Source organism: Toxotes jaculatrix, chromosome 1 (assembly GCF_017976425.1).
Source record: "Toxotes jaculatrix isolate fToxJac2 chromosome 1, fToxJac2.pri, whole genome shotgun sequence".
Classification (NCBI taxonomy): Eukaryota; Metazoa; Chordata; class Actinopteri; family Toxotidae; genus Toxotes; species Toxotes jaculatrix.
Window position 1 is genome coordinate 25,857,689 of NC_054394.1, and position 24,343 is coordinate 25,882,031.

At 39.2% G+C, this 24,343-nt stretch overlaps 1 protein-coding gene across 1 annotated transcript in view; it reads left to right on the forward strand.

The window, feature by feature from the left end:
- The first annotated feature begins 2,490 nt into the window (after nt 1–2,490).
- Nucleotides 2,491–24,343, forward strand: part of uacab (uveal autoantigen with coiled-coil domains and ankyrin repeats b) — a 42,697-nt gene continuing 20,844 nt past the window's right edge. The window contains exons 1-2 of the mRNA XM_041044073.1: nt 2,491–2,670; nt 24,110–24,240. Of these exons, the coding sequence (XP_040900007.1) occupies nt 2,623–2,670; nt 24,110–24,240 (179 nt within the window). The 5' untranslated portion in view covers nt 2,491–2,622. The remainder of the gene's footprint in view (nt 2,671–24,109; nt 24,241–24,343) is intronic.

Below are 24,343 nucleotides of genomic sequence, written 5' to 3' on the forward strand. Positions count from 1 at the left end.
TTAAAAAACTAATGGCATGTACAACAGTTTGGTCATCCTACTAAGTCAATTAGACTAATTAAGGCATGTTTCTTTTATGAAGCCTTTTACTTTCACACAGTATTAAAAAATTAGGTCAGTTCATTTTCTCTGACATGATATAAACAGGGATCCATTCAGATTAATTATGTTTCAAACATGTTAAACTGAACATGGACACACTGTGGGTATAATAAGAAAATACTCTTTGGCATTCAGTAATTGTTTGGACCTGGACAGTAACCTCTGGGCTGTGGTCTGTGATTTATAGTCCCATTAGTATCACAAAGCCAGCATGTTTGTGCCTCCAGCCTGGACGGACCGGACAGTAGTGGCAGCTCCATGGTAACTCCATGGTAACGCTGTTGCCATGGAGTCATAGACAAGGACAGAGATACTTTTAATGGCCAGTAGCATTTAGTTAAATATTTCCTCAAAGTAAACAATGTAACATAATAGAGGACAGTAGGAGACTGCGGGTTAGAGGGAAACAACAAGAGCAATTTCCAGTTTACTGATTGACCCAAACGTTTGATGGTGATTTAACCATGTAAGTACTTCATATACAGCTGGACATGTTACGAACCCCCCCCCCCCCCCCCCCCCCCCCCGATCAATAAAGGTTTATCAAATTTATTTCTTAATTATATTTTTTATTATTAATCCGAATCTGCAAAGTAATGAAAAAAATCCCAGATTTCCTTCTTAAATGTGGTGGAGAAGAAGTACAAACTAGTTACTTTCCACCACTGGTGTCATTTGCAGAGGGAGTTCTGTCTCGTAATTAAAGACCACAAGGGGGCAGCTTTTTCTCCCAAAAACTTGATGTCCACCTGTTGTTTTAACCTACTTCCCTGCTGATTTGTATTTGAAGCTTATGAAACTTTAGGCCCTACCTGTGACGCACTTTGACTAATATATTTATATTAGCATAGCAGAAGGTCGCAAAGCATAAAACAAATATTAGTAAAATGAGAACAACAGGGTACAGTGTGGGTTTCTTATGTTGGTCTGGGTATGTCCAGTGGCAGACTATGTTTTCCTGCCATATTATTTCAGCATTTACATACCTTAACTCAATGTCTCTATGTTGAACAGTAAGTCAGTATAATACTGAATCCATCAGCCATTCTGAACTTGGAGCTATTAAGATATGATCTGAGTTTCATTCCACCACTGCTGTCAAGTATTTTGAGATGGGCTTGTGACAAAAGACTGCCAAACATATTAAATAAGCCTGAACCAAGATTCCATATTTTCATTAATATAAAATTCTATCTGATGTCTAAAATTGTCTGTCCTATTAATATTTTAACTATTCTTAAATAAACTTCAGAGCATCTCACATCAGCAGATGAATGAACAGTTTCTGTTCTGGTACTAGCTCAAGGATGAGCTATAATTAATAATTTCCTGCTGTAAACAGAACAGTCACTTTATTCTTGGGGTTTATTGGAGGTTGTAGACAGATACTCATCTATTCCAGACAGCGAATGGTGAATGAATAATTCATCTGCTTCACTGACGTAAAACTATCAGTACCACAGTGTGATTTGAAAACAAATCATTTAATGTCCTGAATTTAACCTTTTAGGTAACACTACAAGTAAAGAAATATTATAATATACATTGTCTCTAATAAAAATGTTAAAACATACGTCAAAACATAACTCATATAGGAAAGCAGTTACTTGTAAATTTTGTGATGCCAAATACCGGCTTGGATGAGGATCTGAGGTTTCAGTCTTTCAATTATACAGCAGGCAAGTACTGAATAAAGTCAAAGTAAAGAATATGTGATTACATTATACACCACTGAATATGCAAGTCTTATGTATGTATGTACGTATGTGTACTGCTTCGGAGTTTTCTTCTGGTTCTCTGGACCCTGTGTTAGGGAGACCTCAGAATTTCTAAAATCCTGGCTACAGCCCGAGTAAAGTGTTGCTGTTGATTATAAGAGACTTGAGTTTTGTTTTAGGAGGGGATTGTTTTTGTTGTCTGTAGTGGGAGACTGTAAACTACTACTTTATACTAAAGTAACTGAACAAATCCCATAATAACATATTTGTTAACTTCACGTTATTTGGGAGGTAATTCTCATGATTTTAAATCCAGGTAGCGGCCAGGTAGGTTAACAGTTCGTAATGAGATATTTATATTAAATAACAGATAGTACGTCTTTTTTTTTTTTTTTTTTTTTTTTTTTTTTTTTTTTTTACCCTAGGTTGTTCAAAGTTTTACAGGCACCTCTTCCAGGTGTTTCGGTCTTCAGGTAAGCCTGACGTCACGCCAGGTTTTCCTGTCTTGTCCCATGATGTCTTCAACTTCGCTCAACGACGATTACTAGGAAGTCCCGCCCTCCAGCGTTGCTGATTGGATCAAAGTCAAACCACACCGCGCATGTTCCAAGTTGATTGGCTCAAGAGGTTGTCAATCAACGCGCGATCAGTTTGCGGTTAGGCGTCAGGTGAAACTCGCTCTGTGAGGAAAAGGGGACAGATGAAAGTAACTTCGTCTGAACTTTCTGGAAAGTTTTCTGCAGTATTTATGTACACGTTCACCAAAGGAAACTTCTAGCACCAGGAACCAACACGTTACAAGATGAAGAGTCTAAAGTATCGATTGAAAAAGCACGAAGTTACAATCACAGTAAGTTGAACACTGTTGTTTTTTCTGTATTGACTTTGTTTTGCTAATGTCTCCGTCTTTTACTGTTTGATTAGCTGTGTGTTTGCAAAAGATGCTAATGCCAGACGTTGTGTTTTAACACGGGGCGGGTGGGGGTTATTGTTTGTAACCCTAACCCCCCCCCCCCCCCCCCCTTGCCAGTCCTCAACAACCATGTTAACCCCGGGCATGTTCCCACGGTGGCTCTGGTTGGAAAATACACCGCCAGCAAGTTTAAGCACCTGCACCTCTGGTGGATGTGGCCTGTCATCGTTTTCCTACACTTCACGCATTCAGATTCAGCTTTGTTTTTTTTATGACTTGGCCTAAATCGATACCAGCTGACTGAGTTGTTGTTGCTGTTGTTGTTCACAAAGCGCGGCGGGGAAGAGAGGTCCGCAAATCAGTGCGCCAAAGTGCCAGTTCTCCTGGTGGTTATCAGGGAGGACCCTCATTGTCTCAAAGAGCGCTGTGGTGATTTTTTTTTTTTCATAGGTTTCTTTTGTGTCCTGTCCAGACACTAGAGGGAATAACCTCGTGACCACTGAAAACTAGTCGGGTTTCAAAGTTTGACACCAATAGATGTGAGATGTTTGGTCTTCTGTAGGCAGGGGATGGCATGTAACTGAGTACATTTACTCAAGTACTTATGCACGAAGTCGAGCTACTTGTACTTTGATGGAGTATTTCCTTTTCTTGGTACTTTATACTTCTACCCCACTATATATCGGGGGAATATTGTACTGTACTACAAGTACTGCACTATATTTATTTAATAGATTTATTTACGTTGCAGCTTTAAGATTTTTCCATACAAAACATATGAAGTGCTTATAAAACATAATGCTTTGCTCTAAAGTAAACTACCCAACAGCATACACAGGTAAAACTGAAATAATTTTTACAAGCCAAGCAATCAATCAGTCGGTAGATCAGTAGATTATTCCACAATGAAAATGATCTTTAGTTTTACTCCTATGTAAAACAGTTTAGAATGAGCTCTAGCATGATCCAAATACTGCAGGAAAATGCTGCTTATATATTATTGTATGAGTAAGTAATACTTACTCATACAATACAAAATAATTAATTTGTATGTATTTGTGTAACACATAGTTCAAGTATAGTTATACTTAAAAAGCAGCAAGGTATCACATTTGAGAAGCAGAAACCAGGAAATGTTTTTTTTTTTGGCTTCACAAATGACTAAAATGATAGATCAATTATTAAAATACTTGCTGATCGATTCTGTTCTCTGTTACTGGACTAATCATTTTAGCTCTCCCACAAACAACAGCCTCAATTTATGACCACAAAGTTGAATCAACAGCTCTCTTTCAACAAGAACTGAACATTATAACCTTCCTGAAGGTCACATTTATTGCAGGGTTGTTGTGCTAGACTCCATTAGTTTCAGCTAAGTGTACCAAATGAACTGACAACTGAGTGTCTAACCTTACCTAAAACAAAGAAAATGATAGGCCTCCACTATGGTTATATAAAAATATTACTCTGAAGCCTCCCATTTCTCCAAAGTCCAGCTGTGGTCTATGAACTTCACTTAATAGACAGTCGTTACAATTCTGCACTGTTCAACATGCAGTGGGTGTTTGGAACTCCACTCTGTGTTCAGCTCCCAGCAATCACAATGAGAGACACAAAGCCAGAGCTGTGGCCCTTTTAATGGAAGAGGAAAAGAAAAAGCCTTTCAGGAATTAAACGGTATTGTATCCACACTGATAACCGTCTCACTCCTTCAGTCAGAAGCAGAGAAGCATCCATTTAAAATTCAAGCACAAAAAAGCTAGTTTTTGCCCCGCAGCGTTTTCTGTACCATTAGTTTAAAAACAACCTCAGGAAGAGCTCCAGGTAAGCTGTGTTGAGGAAACAGACATGACATTTACACAGGTCTGAGTGATGATTTCAGAACATTCCCACTGCATTCCTCTGTGCAGGAAAAACAGAGAGATGGAGGTACCCATACAGACAGATACTGTACCTTAGTTCTGATTTGTGTGCTGCCAAAGGTAAAGGCTTAGTTATCATTCATTTCATATCAGACCATCACCACCTGATGCAGTTTCATCCTGAAACCTTTGATGCTCATAAGACATAAATAAATCATATCTGTCAACAAGACATTTGATTAACAGCATCAAGCTTTGTTGTAAATGTTTCAGATGCCTGCTTCTGTCATTCCTACACAATGCTTGGGAGGTGAACTCACTCGCTCTTTCTCTTGTCGGGTGACTAATAATTAAGAAAAATACATTGACGTTTTCCGAGTGGGAGAGGCGAGGGGGAATTCGAAGGAAGCTTGCTTTTAGCATGTGAACAACAAACAGTAACTGAATTCTGGCCAGAGAAAACACATCAGTTGAGGAAACAGTATCCTCTATCACCCCTTCCTTATTGTGTCAATTTATTAACTATTCTGGAATTTGCTTTTAGTGTTTTTAAACAAAGGAGCCGTAAACTTCCCCTTCGGTCTGTAGTGGACTTTATTTTCCAGGCATGCTTGCTTTGCTTTATTGTAATTTGTCATTGTTCCCCTATTAGGTTGTGCCTGTCAAGTATTGACAAGAACTTATTTCAGCCAAGGAATGCTAGCTATGCAGCCAAACCACTTAAAGTAGCTGGAAAGCAAAACTGAAAACACAGTGACCAGGATTCAAAATGCCAACACATTCCCTTAATACCAGCTGTATATTAAAGGCAGCATGAGGTCTGTAGGTTTGGCTCAGGTTTGTATCACACAGGGCTCCAGTTTCTGTTTTTCTTTTGTGTAGGAGTTTTTTTCTATGTAGGAGGAGGATGTCTTTCTGTTAAGAGTAATTAATTACAAGGCTTCTCATGACAAGCATTCTTGTGTATAATTGCCAAACAAAAAAGAAATTACTAAGAAATAATTGAAAACTTTCCCACAGGCAAAGCTGACGTCTTCAGATATCTTGTTTGTTTTTTTTTTCTTACAAACACTCCAAAGATATTTAGTTTAGAATGATGCAAAACAGAGAAAAGCAATAAATCCCCACATTGGAGAGACAGCACCTGGGTTTTTGCATGTTTCCTCTTAAGAAAGGACTCACAATGATTAATTAGTTATCAAAGAAGTTTCACATTAATTTTAGGTTGACTGACTAATCGATTAATTGACAAATCATTATAGCTCTGAGTATGACAGTAGAAGATACTATGATCATTCTTCCTCAGCTGTAAAATGCACATAAAAGTTAGTTTAACTTAGTTTTGTCGTAGATTTTGGTAGTAGATGAAAGTAACAATCATTTTATTGCTGAAAAGAAAATTGGCTCATGACAAGCAGATTCTTATCAACATAAAAACAAATAGAAAACAAAGCAATAGAATATGACTAGATAAGAATGTCCTCTGGGAGATAGAGATCAAATGTCTAAATCTGGTTGGACTAACATTCTCCAAAAACCTTAGTTGGCCTCAAACTCAGATTTCCAAAGCAAGTATGTTGAAAATGTTTCAGCTTCAGCAGAAATTGGCTGTTGTATCTACAGAGACAGGAGCAGCGAGTTTAGCTCCTGAAGGAGAATAAGAGAAACTGAATTTCCTGGTTAGTTTTGAGATTAGTCTAAGCTAAGTCCCACACGGCCAGTCACTGCCTGCTGTCACAACAGACACCTTTGCTGTCAGCTGGGGAGCGCAACTGTGTCTTGTGTGTGCAGCCAGAAGACACTAAAACCACTCTTTTGCACAAATGAGCTTGTTCTTATTGTGTCAGAGAGGGAGATAAGGGAGAGAAAAGTCTTTCTAGCCGGTACCTGTCATTCATCTGTTCTTCAGTCTACATGAAATGAGGTCTTTCTGAGGCAGATTGATCCATGTCTTTGCCAGACTACAATGAGAATGGGGAAAATTGCTTTAAAAGCTTTACAATGGCTTAGATGTTTTCACATCATTTTTTCTCGTTCTTAAGATTCAGCTCCCACGAGCTTTTGGATGCATTCTGTTCAACGGAACATGAATAGGCAGTTCTGTCCTGAAATGTTCTTTATTGATTCCTTGTGGTGTATTGATTTGCTGTTTTTGTGCATATTGTGGTGGACATCCAATTTTTTTGGATGTCAGGTCTTATATAACACTGATTTACTTGAATTTAGGCCATGGTCAAGGAACAGGTGATTCATTTTTGCTGCAGCTGTGGATCCACGAATGTTTGAAAGGATTTCTTAACATTGCGAGATGATGACCTCCTTTGATAATAATAAGATAATAAAAAAGTCTAAATGTATGTTGGAAAGTAGCAGTGCTCATACTTCTTTCTGGTGGACATTGCTATGATTGGCCCTGGTAGCCGTAACACTGCTGGAGCGTGACACAGCTGTGCCCAGTGGATGCTCAGGATAATACACTTTGTACCACTGCCTGCTTAGTTGTGATACTCTGTCTTCTTATAAGCTGTAAAGTATTGTAAGCAACACTCTCTGCTGGAGGGACCACTGTGTATACAAAACAGTGTTTTCACAAGTGAGTTTTGCTAGCATTTTGCGCATGAACGCACACAGGCCCAGTGTTGGCCAGTAACTCATTACTCAGTAACATGTTATAGTAATGTGATTCAGTATTGGGTAGCATAGAGGATTACAATTTTATGTTTAGTACTATTGAACTTTATTGTATATATATTATTGAATATTAACATTATAATGTAAACAAGTAATGTTTACAATCTATTATTTTGTCAATACTGTAAATCTACTTTGTTTTTCTATATTATACACAATATCTGTTGCCGGTCTGTCTGTCCTGGAAGAGGGATCCCTCCCTGGTTGCTCTTCCTGATGTTTCTTCCATTTTTTTTCCTTTTGAAGGGTTTTTTGTGGGAGAGTTTTACCATCAGATCTGAGGATCAAAGGACAGAGAGCGTTGTGTGCTGTTGTGTGAGTGTTAAGCCCCTTGAGGCAAATTTGTGGTTTGTGATATTGGGCTATACAAATAAAATTTGCCTTGACTTGACATTTGGGGGTCGGCTTGTTCACAGTATTACTGGGAGTTTGATGGAGGGCTGATGTTCATTTGGTCTGCATGTTCAGTGGACAGACTGGTCTGGGATATGCTCGAGGTTCAGGGTAGCAAGAATGTTGGCAAATAGAGGTGTGTGATATGACAATACATACTGCAAGACAATGTAAATATATAAATTTGTCTCCCGTCATTTTTTTTTTTAACTGTGATGTCCATGCCTTCAAACATTCCAATTTATTTTATTTTATTTTTTTTGCATAAAAGTGATTTATGGTGTATTTTATTTATTGAGCCCTTAGTGCTGTTGGTGCTTGTTCTGTGTTTGGGAAACAGTTTGGAATGTGATGGAAGTGGTTACGCTTTGGGCTTGGAGTGAAGAAAGTAGGTTAGGTGTGTGTGTGTGTGTGGTGGATTATAAGAAGTTGGTGTTGGCTGAAATGAAAGTTATTCAGTGCCACACCCCATATGGACCGCTGGTATTTGGGATAATCATCAAAGGCATGGTGTGCAGCACTCACTGTGGCACAAAGCCCCTCATTTATATCAGCTGACGATAAAGATCGGTGATCACTCGCTCAGACACAATAATCTGATGCTGGCCATCAGTCAGAGAAAGGTATGGTTTCCGTATTGGGTTGTGCCAACATTAAGATTTTACCATGTGTCAACAATTGTCTATTGTTTCAACTGTATCAGTTAAGATTGTGGTTCTTCCTCGTCCCACTTCTCATCATATTTAAGTTGAAAAGACAACAAAAGATGTTGAGAGCAGATTGAAGTTTCCAAAAGAATTTGTTGTCATAAATTTACCATCACTTTACTGTGATAATAAGTGTGGTGTTTCCATGGTTTCACTTTACTCTCATTTCTGCCTGGTCTACATTATAATTGTAGATTATAATTGTAGGAATGCTGTGGGAATGTTCTGATATCATCACTCAGACCTGTGTAAATGTCATGTCTGTTTCCTCAGCACAGCTCACCTGGAGCTCTTCCTGAGGTCATTTTTAAACGAACAGAAAGCGCTGCGGGGATCTGTAACTCCAGTTTTTTTTTGTTTATGGCTTTCGTTTCATACCTCCAGGAACTACAGCATAATGGATTAGCTTTATTGGAGAACACCACTGCTGACCATTGCCCACACTACCACTAAAGTAATAGTGATTTAAAACAGTATTATGCAACATTATAGTATTTTGCCTCCAAACAAACACAAGTACCACTTGTAGCTTCAGGCGTGACTGTTGCTGCTTCTCAGCAAAAGTTACATAGTCTTGCTTTAGTATCTTGCTTACGGGGCTCATCAGCACACCTTTGAACCCAGATAATCCAAGCAAAGAACAGTGTCTTTTCTTGAGAAAAAAATTTCAGTTTGGTGTTAAGATAAGTTTAAAAGAGATAAGTTGTCCTCCCTTCTGCTTCTCCCTTACACTTTGTGTATTGTAACATACTGCTTTTTATTTCATAAAATCAACTGTAGTATCTAATAAATGTGTTCTATTTTTTTTAATGTCCTGTCATCCCTCTTCTTTGACTGCTCAATATTTTTGTACATGACTATACTTGAATTGTAACTTAACTGTCATTGTGGTGCTGTTGAGGTGGCAATTTAGAGTGGCAAAACTGACATTTTCACATGTCAGCATAATTGTTACTTAAATAAATGGAATCATAAAACTTAAGTTATTGTCAAAGTAGGAGACACCTAAAAGCCACCAAGTCCAACTTGGCAGACTTTTGCTTCTTGTTGAGTGCCTTGGTTCTATTCTTATATACTGTCACAATTATATTTCATTATCATTTAAGTCATTTTTTAGGCAAAAAATATCCAACCATGTCTGGTTCCAGCTTCTCAGTGGCAAGGATTTGCTTCTTTTCTCTATCTGAGTTCATCATTTTAAAACAGAATTTCTGATTGTTTTCTGGCATTGTATAGACTTTTTATAGACAATCTATTGATTAATCAATAACATAACTTGAAGATTAATTGCTAATGAAAACAATCATTACTTGCAGCCTTAATTAGATCCATAAGAGTATTGGTTACAGACATGTTTGTTATTATGATTAATACCTTTGCACTTTGGTACATTATAAAACTTGTGTGTCACTCATCAGTGATGAGTTGAACACTCAGTCATTGAGAAGCAAAGCGACAGAGCATAGTGGGGTAAACCAAGGATAAAGCATTCATTCAGGTTTTTCTGCCTCACCAGTATAGCCAGCCTCGTTCTCAAGCGCTTATTAGATAACAGCTTTAAACAGCAAATGTTTTTTGCTGCTGCTCAGGGGTCAGCAGGCCACATGCTAATATCAGTCCATTTGTGTGAGGCTTATCATTATCTCTGCCTGCACATGGTGCATCATCACCTCTCTTAAGGCTGTTTAAACATCCACTGGTAAATATTTTAGGACTAAAGATTTTGGACTTGGAGTTTCCTTTCATTTGCAAGGGGAGTTGGCAGTCTGCATGTTTTTTCTGCTTCTTTGTCCTCCCGATCACACCCAGCCTTTCTTCTGTCATCTCCCCCAGTAAGCATGCGCCTTAAGGATGAAATATAAGAGCCTCCCCTCCCATTAAGGTGGTGTTATTTTACAAAATAGAGAGCAGAACTGGAAGGTGTTGACGGTGGCATAGTAAGTAGGATAGAGGAGCAGGATGCAGTTGAAACAACTCTGATTTCAAGGTTGCTTTTTAACAAAAGCAGGGTAGGGATGGGTGAAGGGAGAGGCCTCTATGGTGGAGATCATAATCTGCTGTTTTAGCTATGTCTTTGAATTTAGAGATAAGATTATGAAGTTGCTGAAATATCTCTTAGATGAGTTCATTAGAAATTTGCTCTGTCAGTGTTTGACTGCTGAAGTGTAGCAGAATAATGACATTAATGTCGTGTTGTAGGCAGCGAAAGTTGCGTTTCCTGGAAAGTTAACATTTTGTGATGCTCCCAAAACACGTTATATATCAAGAACTACTTCTGAATTGGTCCTGATTTCAGTTTTATAAAAACTGATTTCAGCAGAAAACATGCTTTTGCTTTTTCATTTCATTTACCAGTTCTTTTTGAAGTGAAGTTTAGATTTACTGTCCTTCCAGTCACATTTTTGTTCAATAGTGTAATCAGACCACAGCAAGAGCTTAGCATAATCAGCGGGTGTTTGTCTCAAGTTGTACTGATAGAACAAAAAACGAAATGAACTTGATTTTGATGCAGTAGCTTTTTTTATTAAATGGCACATTAACCCTTTGAAGCCTTTTGAGCTTTGATCGGTATTTTATAATAGTTAAGTTATAGAATGAGCTGAGATTTTATTTATTTTGCCTTTATACACACACACACACACACACCACTACCACTACTATTAGCCTAGTGTTCACATCCCAGTAACCTAAACAAACCATAAACCTTCAGTCAACACCTTGAACCAAATAAATGGATGTAATGAGACAGCAAGTTGGAAAATCTGTTGTTAATGTGTCTTTTGTAGCTACATTTGTTGTATTGTACAAAAAAAATACAAATGTAGTGCTTACATGCTGGCTCCAACCCCGACTGCCACAGTTTTTTTGTGTGTAATCAGAACTGAAGCCATTATGAAATATGAATTTGTTTCATCTCCCACCCTCCTGCTATCACACGCTGAGGCTTTTAAAATTTTTTGAGCCACTACAGCTCTTTGGAGAGGTCTGTAATGGTTTACTGCTGCGATATCAACCCCAGGAGTGTATAGGACTTGGTTCCAGTTTTGCCGCAAATCCAGTTAAAAAAGTACAGCAGTACAGTAAAGGATATACCGTATATTTTATCAGTAAGCAGATCTGTTTGTTGTGTCTGGTTGCGTCAGTGTCTGTGATGCAAAGATTCACAGAAAAGCTCATCTTTGTGAGATGTTTTAAAATTGAGAATTACTTTTTAAACATGGATATTGTAACGTGTCTTAGCCAAAGACAACAGTAGAAGTAGCTGATTTCTGCTGCATCTCACAGTCAGAGAAATAACATCTGAAATATCTGCTGAAGTAGAATCACTGTTTTCAAAAATTCTGTTACAGGAAGATGAGAGGTTTGTTGCTTTATAATAATAAACATTACCCTGATATGGGAACTTGTATGTTTTGCAGCCTCCTGAACCCCTGGGGAATCGCACTCAAGCTGTTGAGCAGCCTTTAAGGCCGCACTGAATGTTATCAAGTAGAAGCTTACTTAAATAGGTTTTTGGCTCCAACTTGGAGACACCCAGCAGGCGTTCTTACCCTTCAGCTGGTGGGGGGGAGAAGGTTTGGGATTTGAAAAATCCTCTTTTCCTCCCTCCTCCCCTCCCTAATTTTCAAAGTGTGCATTCTGTTTGCTTTTTGGGTTTGAGTTGGTATAGACTCGATGTTTCATTTGAGTTAATCCTAGGTCAAACTGCAAGGCTGTTCAAATGTCCTCTGACAAGCGACTGTCAGACTAAATTACTGGTCTGCTTGCTGCCCTGTCAGGAAGATGTTCATGCTATACAATGGAGCAAAGACTGCTGTCACACATGAATACAATGGATCTCACAGAACCCATTTTTTGTCATTCAAAAACATTTTACCATTCATCCAAAACAGTGAACTGTACAGTCATTAAATTGTTGGGTTGTTTCTTTCTTCATGGAACAGAATCTAAAGATTTCATCTCTGAAATAACACAACAGAATGGTTCATCCTTTGTCCTTTGGCCTTTTCATATTATTTTCTGAGATGAATTTCTACACCTATGTATCTGTACATCTGCAGAAATAATGGTTTAGTCACTCACTTTCAGTTGAGCTTGAATTGCATGACAGAAATGACAGCTGTCAGTGCAAGTAAACCTGTAAACATAACACTTCAGGTAAATGGAAGCGAAACTACCAACATGAGGAAGACTAATAGTTTAAAGCCTTGCCACTGTCCCCACAGAGGCCACATTGTTGATTAAACCCCAATATATGATTGAAAAATAATTGAAACCAAAGGGGTTTCTCACCTCTGGAGCCTGAACTTCACAAATCCTCACATTTGAGAAGCTTTGAGAATTTAAAAAGTGACTAAAACAGTAAATCAATTATGCTGCTGTTTAATTTTCAGTCTTTAGAGCAAGTGGAAATTTGCCAGATGGTGTAAAACTGTTTGTAGTCCGCAAAGTCATTCGGGGATTATGAACATATCAGTTTTCATGGCAGTCTGGCCAGTACTTGTCAATATTTTTCTTGGACCAAATGAACAATCGAGATCTCCACACTCGTTTCAATTTCTGTTTATTTTTCTTTAGATCTGCATTTTTTTCTTATTATTAAACAGTAGTTTATTACGCATTTGTTCATGTAGACATTTATATTCACTGTAGGGGGGCAAACCGTCAGACAGGATCAGCAGAAGTTTGTTTTAGGCTGGATGTTGTGTTGGCTGTATAGTAGGTGGTAGCGTGACGGTCTGTGTTTTTAGGATTATCGTCTGGCTCCATGGGGGCAGCCATGAGGTCATCTCAGCAGTGTTACCCGTCTGTGTTCCCATGCTGCTCCCCTCAGCAACGGCCTGCGAGGAGCAGAGAGCTCACTCTGTAATAACCAACACGGAGCATACAAGTGTGTGTGTGTGTGTGCTTTTGTTTGTGTCCTTTTTGTTTGTCATGTCAGAGGTAGAGTAATCATGTGTTCGGCTGGACTGTATATGGGTAATATGAACTCTGTGTGTGTGTGTGTGTGTGTGTGTGTGTGTGTGTGTGTGTGTGTGTGTGTGTGTGTGTGTGTGTGTGTGTGTGTGTGTGTGTGTGTGTGTGTGTTGGGTTAGTGATGGAGAGATTACCAGTGTTGGGGGAGGCTGGCATGTGAGAGGGGGCTAAGCTTATTGAGCTTACTTTGGGTGGGCTACAGCTGGCACACCAACACTCACACACACACAAATACAGTGAGGCATGCTGAGCAACAGGAGCACAAAGATTCTGCTGATGAGAGGCAAACTGCTGTGAAATGGCTCAGGCTAAGCCTCATCAAGCTGTTCTCTGTGTGCGTTTGTTTCTTTCTGCAGGTTAGACAAGTGTCTCTTCTTCATCAGGAAAAATAAACGGTGGTGGAGCCAATTAGTGCGTATGTTGTCAGTACCACTGCTGGCTTCAGTGTGGTCAACAGGCTAAAGATCATCACCTGACAACTAGACAAATCTTATCTGACATTTCTCAGTATTTTCACTCTTTAAGACTTTTTGCTAACCACAGCTTAAAACATAGTCCTATGTGGTTTTTTTTTTTTTTTTTTTTTTTTTTTTACAATAGATAACCCACATTTCTCTATACTGAGTTCACTCTTTCAAAACTCTTTATGCAGTTCTCTCTGCCGACATGCAGCTCAGCACAACAGTTAATCTCACATCCAAAGTACGCTAATGCTACCACAACACTTCATACACATCTCAGGATCAGCTCCTGTACCAGAACACTGACAACATTCATCTCCCAACAGTAACACTTTGTCACTCAGAACACACTGACCTAAAAACAGCGGGCTGCGTTAATACGGATCACTATTGTCTTTGAACTATTTTTTTTTTTTGATTGTGTAGTTTGCATAAACCAAGATTCACTTTTATCAAAAAGAATGCCACTAATTTATTGCATGGATTGTGCTGCCTTACAGTATGAGTCAAAGAAATGCTGTAAAGCCAGTCACATTAAGCAGGAACACAAATGCCCAGTTCTTCTTATACTGTACACTATGCTTTCTAGCTTTGACAACCTAAATTGTCTGGTAAGTACTGGTATGTCTTTAAGAACTTCTCGGCAGATATTTATGAATATGACATTTTGCACAGACCTACACACTACCGCATGATGTGAAAAGGAAAGCAAAAAAAACAGCGACTAAATTTTATTTACCACAGATATTGTGTTGTTGTGGTGGAAATTCATTACAACACATTGAGGACGAAAACAGTTTTTTTAAGTGTTGAGCAAAAGATGCAAAGATTAAAAAAATTCATTTAGATTTATCCTGTATTTTATTTATGTTTATTCCTGTGTTTTTATTAATCAGTCGTCTTTGCTTTCTTTTATGAATGTTGCATTGAATTCAAATTGTACATATGGAAAGCAGATGTGATGGCTGCCTTGGCTTTGTGTTCGTGCGTGGGTTGCCTGAATGTTCTTGCTGCTGGTTAGAAAGAGGGTAATGTGACTTTTGGTCTGCTGCTTTCTCTAAAGGTCCACACATATTAAAGGCATTTTGAGATATGGAAGGAGACTTTTCCAGGAAGACGTGCTTACTCAGAGCTTGGTCATAGCAAAGCATAGGTGGAGCATTTGACTTGTCGAACGGGCAAGTTGCTACCTGCTTTCTATCTACCTTTATCTTACACCATGGGAGTCAGGTGTTGTTTTCAGCAATTGGTTTGCTTTCCTAGAATCTCTACAGCAGCTCAAATGTCATTTTCTACATTTCTAAATTCCTTTTTTATTTATTTCTTTAAGTTTTAGATTGCTCATCAGAGGTTGTTACATGTAAAATTTGGCAGATGTGATTTACATATGGAATTTGTTTACTGATATCACTGAGTGTTGCATAACTGGTGGCATTTTAGTGGCTGTGGAAATTTTGTAACCTCTGATTAAAGTGGCTTTTTACCACATAGCAAATGAAAATTGTGGCATTGAGCAATCATTGTTTAATACATTCCATAACACTAAGAAAAAATAGAATGTTTTTATGAAGTCTGGTCCATTTAACCAAGCCTCCAGTCACATTCCTCGCCCTGCCTGTGTGTGTGGTGACTTGTGAGTGCTGGCCGAACAAGCATCATCACCAGGATTTGTGCCCAAGTAGCAGCATGCCCCAAGACTCCCTCATTTAACCAGATATGGGCATGCAAGACAAAAGTCTCTTGCTGTGTTTTCCCTATTATTGCGTCATAATTTTCCTGAGGTGAGATCAAAACAACAGCCTTCATTCTTCACAATACTCCCTTGAGCACATAACATTAAAATATCACTGTCACATGTAAAAACTCGAGTGGTAGGAACTCCAATTTTTCAGTCTGTGTCTCTGTTTCTCCTTCTTTTTAGTGTGTGTTCCCTTATGATTTCTCATGGCACTGACAATGCTGATACTAATGGTGCGTTGAACTATTGTAGCTCTCTAAGAATATCAGTACCTTGTTAATGGTATTTATAAGGTATTTTTGCATTAGACACCTAAATATTTCCTCAATAGCTGACTGGAGATCATTTCATAGCCTCACTTCTCTCTGTCTGCTGTGTTCTTTTCTTTTATCTCCACATCATCAGACCAGCTGGAATAATATCAGCATTACCAGCAGCAGTCTACAGCCAAAACCCATATCCCTGCTTGTGTTTAATCTCCCTGCTGGGGGGACATTGTTATTTCAGTGTTGGCTATTAAAATGTGTCAGCTAAGCTGCTGACATTTTTCAGGAAATTGATATTTTATCTTTATACAAAAACTACAGAACTGGATCTTTCATAATAATTCCTGGAATTTTTGCTCTGAATTGTTTTGATGTTTATTTATTTCTTCTAAGATGGCAACAGAATTTCTGATATGAACACATGTGGCCAAGATTCTCTGAAACGAGCTGTTTTGTCTGTAAAAAGCATCTTGAAAGCTCATTCAGGAATTGTATGAAGAAGACGAGTAGTCTGTATCCACAATAGCGGCTCTGAGAGGCTGTGCTTCGAGGTAAGTGCTGTTACCATGCTCTCAGTGACAGGTCTAAAGGTCACCATTTTGTTTTATTGTTTTTGCATGCTAATATGTGCTAATTATCACTAAACACAAAATGCAGTGGTGGCTGATGGGAATGTCAGTAGTTTTGTATCTATTTGGACATAAACCAAAGTCATTTGGTTTCATTGTCTGGGAACCACGAGCACCAATCCATCAAGCAGATATTGAGAAATTTCAGTTGGAACCAAAGACTGACCAACATCCCTAGAGCCATACCACAAGCATGGCTGAAAATTTGAGAATGGAAAATTGACCGTGGTTTGTTTTGGTTTCTTAATTTAAATAGCATCTTCAGGGCTTTTTCTTTCTACCAGTGCCTTCATGTAACTTACATTTCCACTACATACAGCAATAGATCACAGGCTTGCTTGAATTTAAATGGATGTTAATAACTTTTGTCTTAATGATTCGGATTTCAGAAACATGTTGTGCACTAACCATGACTTTAGAATAATTTTTTTAGAAGTTTTTTCCTTGGAGTCCTCTTTGAAGACAAGTAGGTTCCTCATTTTTGAGATATAACAGGTCTTTTATAGCAACTTCATACAATTCTTAAATAAACTTTAAATGTCTGATAAATGCATCTAAGTCCTTATAATCCTCCAAATTGTTTTGCAATAAGGGCAGTGGAGATAAGGGAGCATTACCATAAGAAAGGTTTTTCTAAGATTCAATAATAGTTTTTGCAGATTTCAACAACTGATAGTGGAGTGGTTTGACACCATAGTCTTTCTAGAGCTTTCTCTCAGAAACTATATTGCGGCCTTCATGTTTTTCATAATCATGCCAAGAGTCTTTACTGGGGATATTAGCAGGAACAAAGTTCACAGGGCAACTGATCTCTCGCCCTGGCAGCGGGTGTCGGAAGTAGAAGAAAATAGCAAGGACAAGCTTTGCCCTCTGGGTCGTAACTCATCTAAAATGGTGTGACCCAGCAGATGGACTGACTAGTCTCCATTTTTAATCAATGGGCAGCACAAATGACCATATCCTGAGAGGGTTACTCTCTGTAATCCACTTTACCTCGATTTATTGTGTTGTATAGTGTTTTCAACAACAGACTCAGGCTTATATTATCGGTTTTTGGGCATATTCATTGCCTTAGAAATTTTCTTGTGTTGTTCTCTAATGGGTGCTTTTCAACAGACTTGTCTTTATGATTCTTATTACGTGACTGCTTTAAACAAGTGGCTGCACTAGTAATCATTTAGGTGTGTTATAGTGGGTGCATTCTTAGTAACTTTGAGTTTTATATTTGTGCTCAATCTGGGTCAGCTTGTTGAGATTTATTTTTACTTTGGGATTAGTTTTCTTTTAGTCACGGTTGTGGAAGCCCAGTTAAATATTTATTGTTGTGAAAACAATAAAACATGAAAAAGACTCAGACTTTAATGTTTTGTATTGGCACTTGTCACTAATGACACAATGGTGCATTCCTGAGTGTTACTACAGTGTCACAGAGCTATGGCACCTCTCCAAGGATGAGTATGCAACTCCTGCAAGTACTTGCACTGTAATTGTTGCTGTTGATGGAGCATGGTTTTGCACAGGGACCATGCTGTTCCTTTAAACCCTATTTTTAATGTATCCTTATAAATGTGCACTTAGCCTGTAAAATAATTTGTAAGATACATTTACTTCAAAACCTCTAGACAACATGAAGTAGTTTGACAACTAAAGTGTTGTTTATGTGAAGAGACGAGGGATTCTCCTGTATGGACAGTATCTGCACTCAAGATGACCACTGGTCCCGCCTTTCCTCTCTTTCCCAGGTTACAACTGGACATTTTTCTGTTGACCACCAGAGGGCGTGTCTTTCTGTCTGTCCTGTATCTAGTCCACACTCTGCCCAGCAAGAGTGGTCCTGTGTTTAGCAGCTGCCCAGATATGCCGCCAGTGCCTCATGTACATACCAAAAACAGAGTGCCTCTTTCCTCTGGACACCTGGCCCGAACCATCAGTGAGGGCTTGTCCTGATTCAAAAGGGTCTTTCATTCTGAGGCATTGACTTACCTGTCCCATAGTGTCAGATTGACTGCGAACACACTGTTTTGTCACTTTCTCACCTCCCCACTTGTTCTTTTACACATTTTTTCATCTCATATATTCTCTCTCTTTCTCTTCTCCTCCACTCTTCCAGTCTTTGCCCCTGAGGGGTTTCGCTTACCCTCTACATGCCCAGACAGTTGCATAGTTGACAACATCATGCACAGGTCTATGGTAGCACATTAGAGCGGAGTGCATACTAGGATGAGTGGGTTATAAAACTGCTTATGCTAACAACAGTCTCAGGAAAACTGCTAATCGTGAGAAGGTGGCAGTAGAATGGAAGGAGTTGAGAACAAAAAAACAATTTCCCACTAAATTAGTAGTAGCTGCTGGCCACTACTCTGCAGTTATTTTTGGGATGACTGAGATAAATTATTATATTTATGTTCAATTACTAACTCAGAACCCCCCCTCTTTCTTTCGATTTCAGTTGTTTTTTTTAATGGATAGCCACTCTGACCAGCACTATTTGTTCCTGTATTGTTTATTTAATTCCCCTTCTTAGGTAACAGCTGTGACTCACATAATTTCTAGAGATTTCTGTGGCGCAGTTTCTGGTATTCGAGTTTCTCTTAAGGTTCTCATTAGCACTGATTCAGCTAGAGTTTGGCTTTTCACTGCCAATGAAGGGTAAGTTGCACCAATAAATCAACTTGTCACTGAGCTATTCACACAGCATGCAACTATCTTAATGTCATTAACAGGTATCTCTGAGGATAAATGATAAAAATATAAACAGATGATTGGTGTCAGGTTTTGGCCTCTTCATAAACAAGAGGTAAAGATTTTGTGCTTAGTGTTGAAAAGTGACAAGTCTGATGTAAGACGTGTCTTAAATTAGATCGCAGTAGCATGCTTTGTCATTTGTAGTTATGAAAATCCAAACCAAGCAATTTGCTGTTCATCATGTGCTGTCATCTCACTAAATCAGCCGCGTTAGTGGATAGGTTCATATTCTTAATGTCTGTCTTAGTATAACAATCTTATGCTCATATGAACAGTGTGGAGTGAGTCCACCAAGAGTGGTCATTTGAATCATTAAGTCATTCCTCCTTTCCATACTGGCCATGAAATTATCTCTTTGAAGTACTACCACAGTGTAAGATAGAGGGGAGCAAAGTCCACTGTCCTGGTTCTACGCAAAAATGTATAAACAGCAGGAACTTGAATGTGAAAGTGCCCCTTTTCTCTGTCTTACACTTTCAGCACATTTAAAGGGCTAAAAATAACAAAAAATTAAGTGCTGCAAAAGGGCAGTACTTGCAGGTCCCTATCTACTTCTCCCATAAAATGTCGGTGGTTTTCATTTCATGAGATAATGTCTCTTTACAGATGTCTCCTGATTACTATCGTTCTTATGTCTTATGAAACCACATCGGTAACTGCATTTTGGCATTGGACACGACTATCACTTAACACGTTGGTGTATAGCTTTATGATTTGGTCTTGGCTTCAGTCCGTTATCAGATGACCAGTTAGATATTTTCTGCTGGTGATTTCATCTGTGAGGACACTGGAGACCCATTAGTCTGGCCAGGGGCTTAGAGAGGCAGGAAACCGAGGTGTTGTAAAGAGCTACAGCCTGTAGAAGGTGATGGAAAACCTGAACCGAAGAGAGTCTGTAACTGAAGTATTACCAGACACCCAGAATAATCTCTTTGGACAGGTAGAGGCCTAACCTAGCTCATCCACTGTCATCTGATGTTTTGTCCCAAAGGTCACTGTGTTAAAATAGAAACTTTAGGTAATGTATTTGTTTCAGTTGCACACAGCTAGGGCTGAATATCGTTCCAGCATCAGCATCAAAATATAAATAGTCTCATGGCAGAGAATGCAGTCTAATGAGGAAAAAGCTGCTAGTTTGTGTTCCTTTTTCCTTTTAGTACGTGCATTTGTGCACAGATTTGGCCATTGTTTTTGTTTGCACTGAATGGATCCTCTCCTTTTTGTAGCAATGTGGCTCAATGGATGTCAGGGTTGGTCAGAAAGTCCATTGCCTTGGTGGAGACAGAAATATCAACACAAATTTGTTCTAGATATTCTAGATTCCCAGAGGATGAACCCTGACCACAGTGACGAAGTTGACATGTTTTAGTTTTGAGTGGTGTCTGTTAACTATTGAATAGATTGCTATGAAATTTGGTAAAGCCATTTATATCCCACTCAGGATGAATTGCAATAACTTAGGCATTGTCCTCGATACTTTGGTTTGTGACCAGATACATACAAAATCAATAATATTCCCATCAGCCACAGCTTCACTTACATAAGCATGTAAGCGTTTCCATGGTGACCTTGTTTCAATGCATATGTTAGTGTTGACCTCAGCTGTACTGATGCACAGCCTCACAGAGCCGCTAACATGGCTGTAGACTTGTGGTCTTTTTTTCTGTTTCTGATGTTAGGTATTCCTACTTTTCCACTGATTCTGTGTGTAATCACATTTACATCAAGTGACCAATTGCACAGTGTATGGTTTGTTCAGTATATAATAAAATAAAAATATACTAAAATGCACCTATTGTAGATTTTTGCATCTAACTTTGAAATGAGTAATAAGACAACAGGGGCAGTCAAAAAGAAAGATTATTGATGAAGAGAAATGCTGCATCTGGTATTTGTTTGTATGATATTTTGATTTTAAAAACCAACATGGAGTGTGTGTTTTTTCTATGCAGTTAAAACTAAAAAAATAAAATCTGTAAATATTTGTAATATATTTGAAAGTTGTTTTGGAAAATAAAATATCTAAATGTTTTTTCCCCAATATCTTTTAGCCCTACACACACCTCAGATTAAATGTTGTTTAGTAGGTCAGCTATTTAAAATTAAAACAAATTAATCGGCTTGAATGTCTGTGTAATTATTTCAGCAGGGCCTTGTTCCAGCATATGAAAGTAAAGCAGGGAGATACATTGACATCACTGATGTCAAGGTCATGATATGAAACAAGATATCATCATGTGTTATCTTCATCATCTTTCCTGGTCTTAAAGGCTGCAGTACAGTTAAGTGATTCATGTTTAGATCATCTGACCATATCACCCACACAAAGTTTAGACCCAGTATTTTATGATGGCACAAATAATCAATATTGCTGTGATGATACTTGATTGTGTCCGTATCAACCAGCTCCCCTTGAAAGTGAGTGACTACTGCAGTGGCAACTCTAGCTTGCTAACAGCCCTATTATTAACTAGTACATAAACAGATTCCCAAACAAATACGCACACATACACACACAGCAGCACACCCATGTGAGATATTTACGTGACCCATGTACAGTATGCTGTGTGGCTAGGTGCCATTTTGGCGCCTTTGTCTCCATGCAAGGGTGAGCAGCTTTCGTAAGTTGACACCTACTTCTTCATATGACGTGTCATGTGGAGGAGGTCTTTTTGCATGTTTTTGCCGCTCTGTTAACGCCAGTCTGGCAGCGGACAGTAACACAACCCCGCAAGGAGCTGATGCAGTGTGTAAATTAAACGAGTCCCCCTGTACCTCTTCTTCCTTTCCTTTAATCGCTGTGTCTGTACCTGTTTTCCTGTGATGTTTCACCTGATGAATGTGAAAGTTGTGCTTTTGCAGTGTTTACCACGTGGGCATTAGTGTAAGTGAAGAGGCAGTGTAGTTGTAGTTTATGGTGGGGCTGCAGTCTCAGACAGCTGGTTGTAAAAAGGCTGACATCTAACCTTGCCACCGTGCAGCTATGATCAGGGGGATTTAGAGCCACACCACTCTCTTTAGACGGATGGGTTAACAGCAGCTTTTGCCCCAGTAGTGTCCTATGGGGGTCAGTGCCAAGACCACTTCAAATGTGCAAACCATAATCCCCCTCTGACATTAATATTTTCAGATGGAGGCAAGCAGGGTGCATGGTGGAGGGGGTGGGGGGGTGTCAATGTAAGCAAGGACTTTTTGGCTGGCCTTGTTTCATGCTGGCAGTGGTGATAGACACTATCGCCATTACTCATGGTGCAGGCATGTCCAGAATGTATTCTTAGCCCCTGTCTTCCTATCAGTCACTACAGAAAGGTTGGAGGGTCAAAAAATAAAGAGGTAACCAGTCTACAGGGCTGTCTGCACCACCGCTGTTTACCAGGGAGGGGGTGATATTTTAAACCCGGGAGAGCTCACATATTTACCCCACTGAGCCTGACTGACCTTGCCATTTGGTGGGGTGAAGGCACTGGAGACCACTGATAGAGGAGAGAGGAGGCAAAGAGAGAAGCTCTTCAGTTACTACGTGATAAACGAGTAGCTTGCAGCTTTTGCAGATAGAAAACTGTCAAGGGAGGAAGAAGATTATCAAAATAAAAGAAGACTGAGTTAAATAGAGGGTTTGAGGATAAAGGCAAGATTAGAGGGGAAGATACTTGGGGGAGGTGAGAGGTAGCCAGGCTGAGCTGACTTTTACCCCAGAGGAGGAGTTGCAGTTGCCGGCCAGGGCAGGTCCCAGGGCTGGCAGGGCTGGCCCTTCTGCTTCTCCACCTCCATTCCTTCCTCCTCTCTTACTCCTCCTTCTCCTCACTTTAATCGTCAACCAAACTGCTGTGCAGTGATGAACTTACAGGCAGAGCCCATGAGCAACACAGGAATGTTTAGAAAATCCTGCCAACTAAACTTCTCTGCCTCAAGTGAGGGAAACTCCAGAGGCTGAGCCTTCCATAAGAGGACCTCCGCTGCAGTATAAACTGTCATCGTTTTGTCTTCTCATCCGTTTTTTTTGTTGCACTCACTGGTTGAGTGCACGGAGGAACTGAGGGAATTTTTTTTATACGCTTTGTTTTTCTCAATTTGTGCTTTTGTAAACCGGAACAGTGGCAACCTTTTCAGTAGCACGGTGCAAGGACCAGCTCCACTCACCCAAGATGAGCCGCTGGCTGAAATGCACCTCCATGCACTTTGTAGGTATTCATTGTCAGTAATTTCAGCTTGTTACCAAAAGCTGTTTTTGTCATTGCTGTTTCTTCTGTACTTGTGTTTTCATGTGTGTTTTTCATCACAAACTGAATTACCTGAGAGCTGTGTTTTAAGGAAGCAGTAATGCAATGAAGAAATTCTTCTTGAGGCAAATGGGGCATTTATCTCTGGGTGATCAGTCTGGTTACTCATTAACTGTTTCATAGCTCCGGCATAATATACATGCTGTCAAGGTTATATATATATATATGGCTTTATGAACTTTTATTATTTACTTTCAGTTCATTGCTTTTATGTACATATAAACATGTTTGAATCTCAGTTAAGGGTTTCTTTCTTGTGCTTGTTGTCTCTGTTCTTTTATACCTCTAGTGTATTAAGTGTGCTTCCCAGAAGCCTTAAAAGTGCTCTGTTCCCATGTTTTGTGGCCATCACTCATGGGGGAAACTGCATTACAGCACATTCTTGGCACATTCTGCATTAACCTAAGTCTATTATTGTACTGCAAAAGGAAAAATTACGTTGTCTTTATGCCTGTTGTTATTTTTGTGTGCTTGTCACTGATGCATTTATAAGTCAACTAAATGAACTAGAAAGCAAATTATAGGTATTATGTATATGTATTTGCTAAAATATTTGTTTACCTATTAGGTTTGGGAAATAGTGTTAAACACACTTTATGTCTGATAGTTCACTGTCATCATTGTCAGAATACAGACTGGAACAAGTATGATGACCGGCTGATGAAGGCCGTGGAGCGTAGTGAGGTGGACAAGGTGGCTGCTGTTCTCAGCAAGAAGGGCATCATCCCCACCAAGCTCGATGTGGAAGGACGCTCTGCGTGAGTAAACACAGACACACACATCTGAATACACACACACACACATTCATTTCCAGTATGCTGACTTAAGTAGTCAGAGGGGTGTGAAGAGTTGTTACAATCT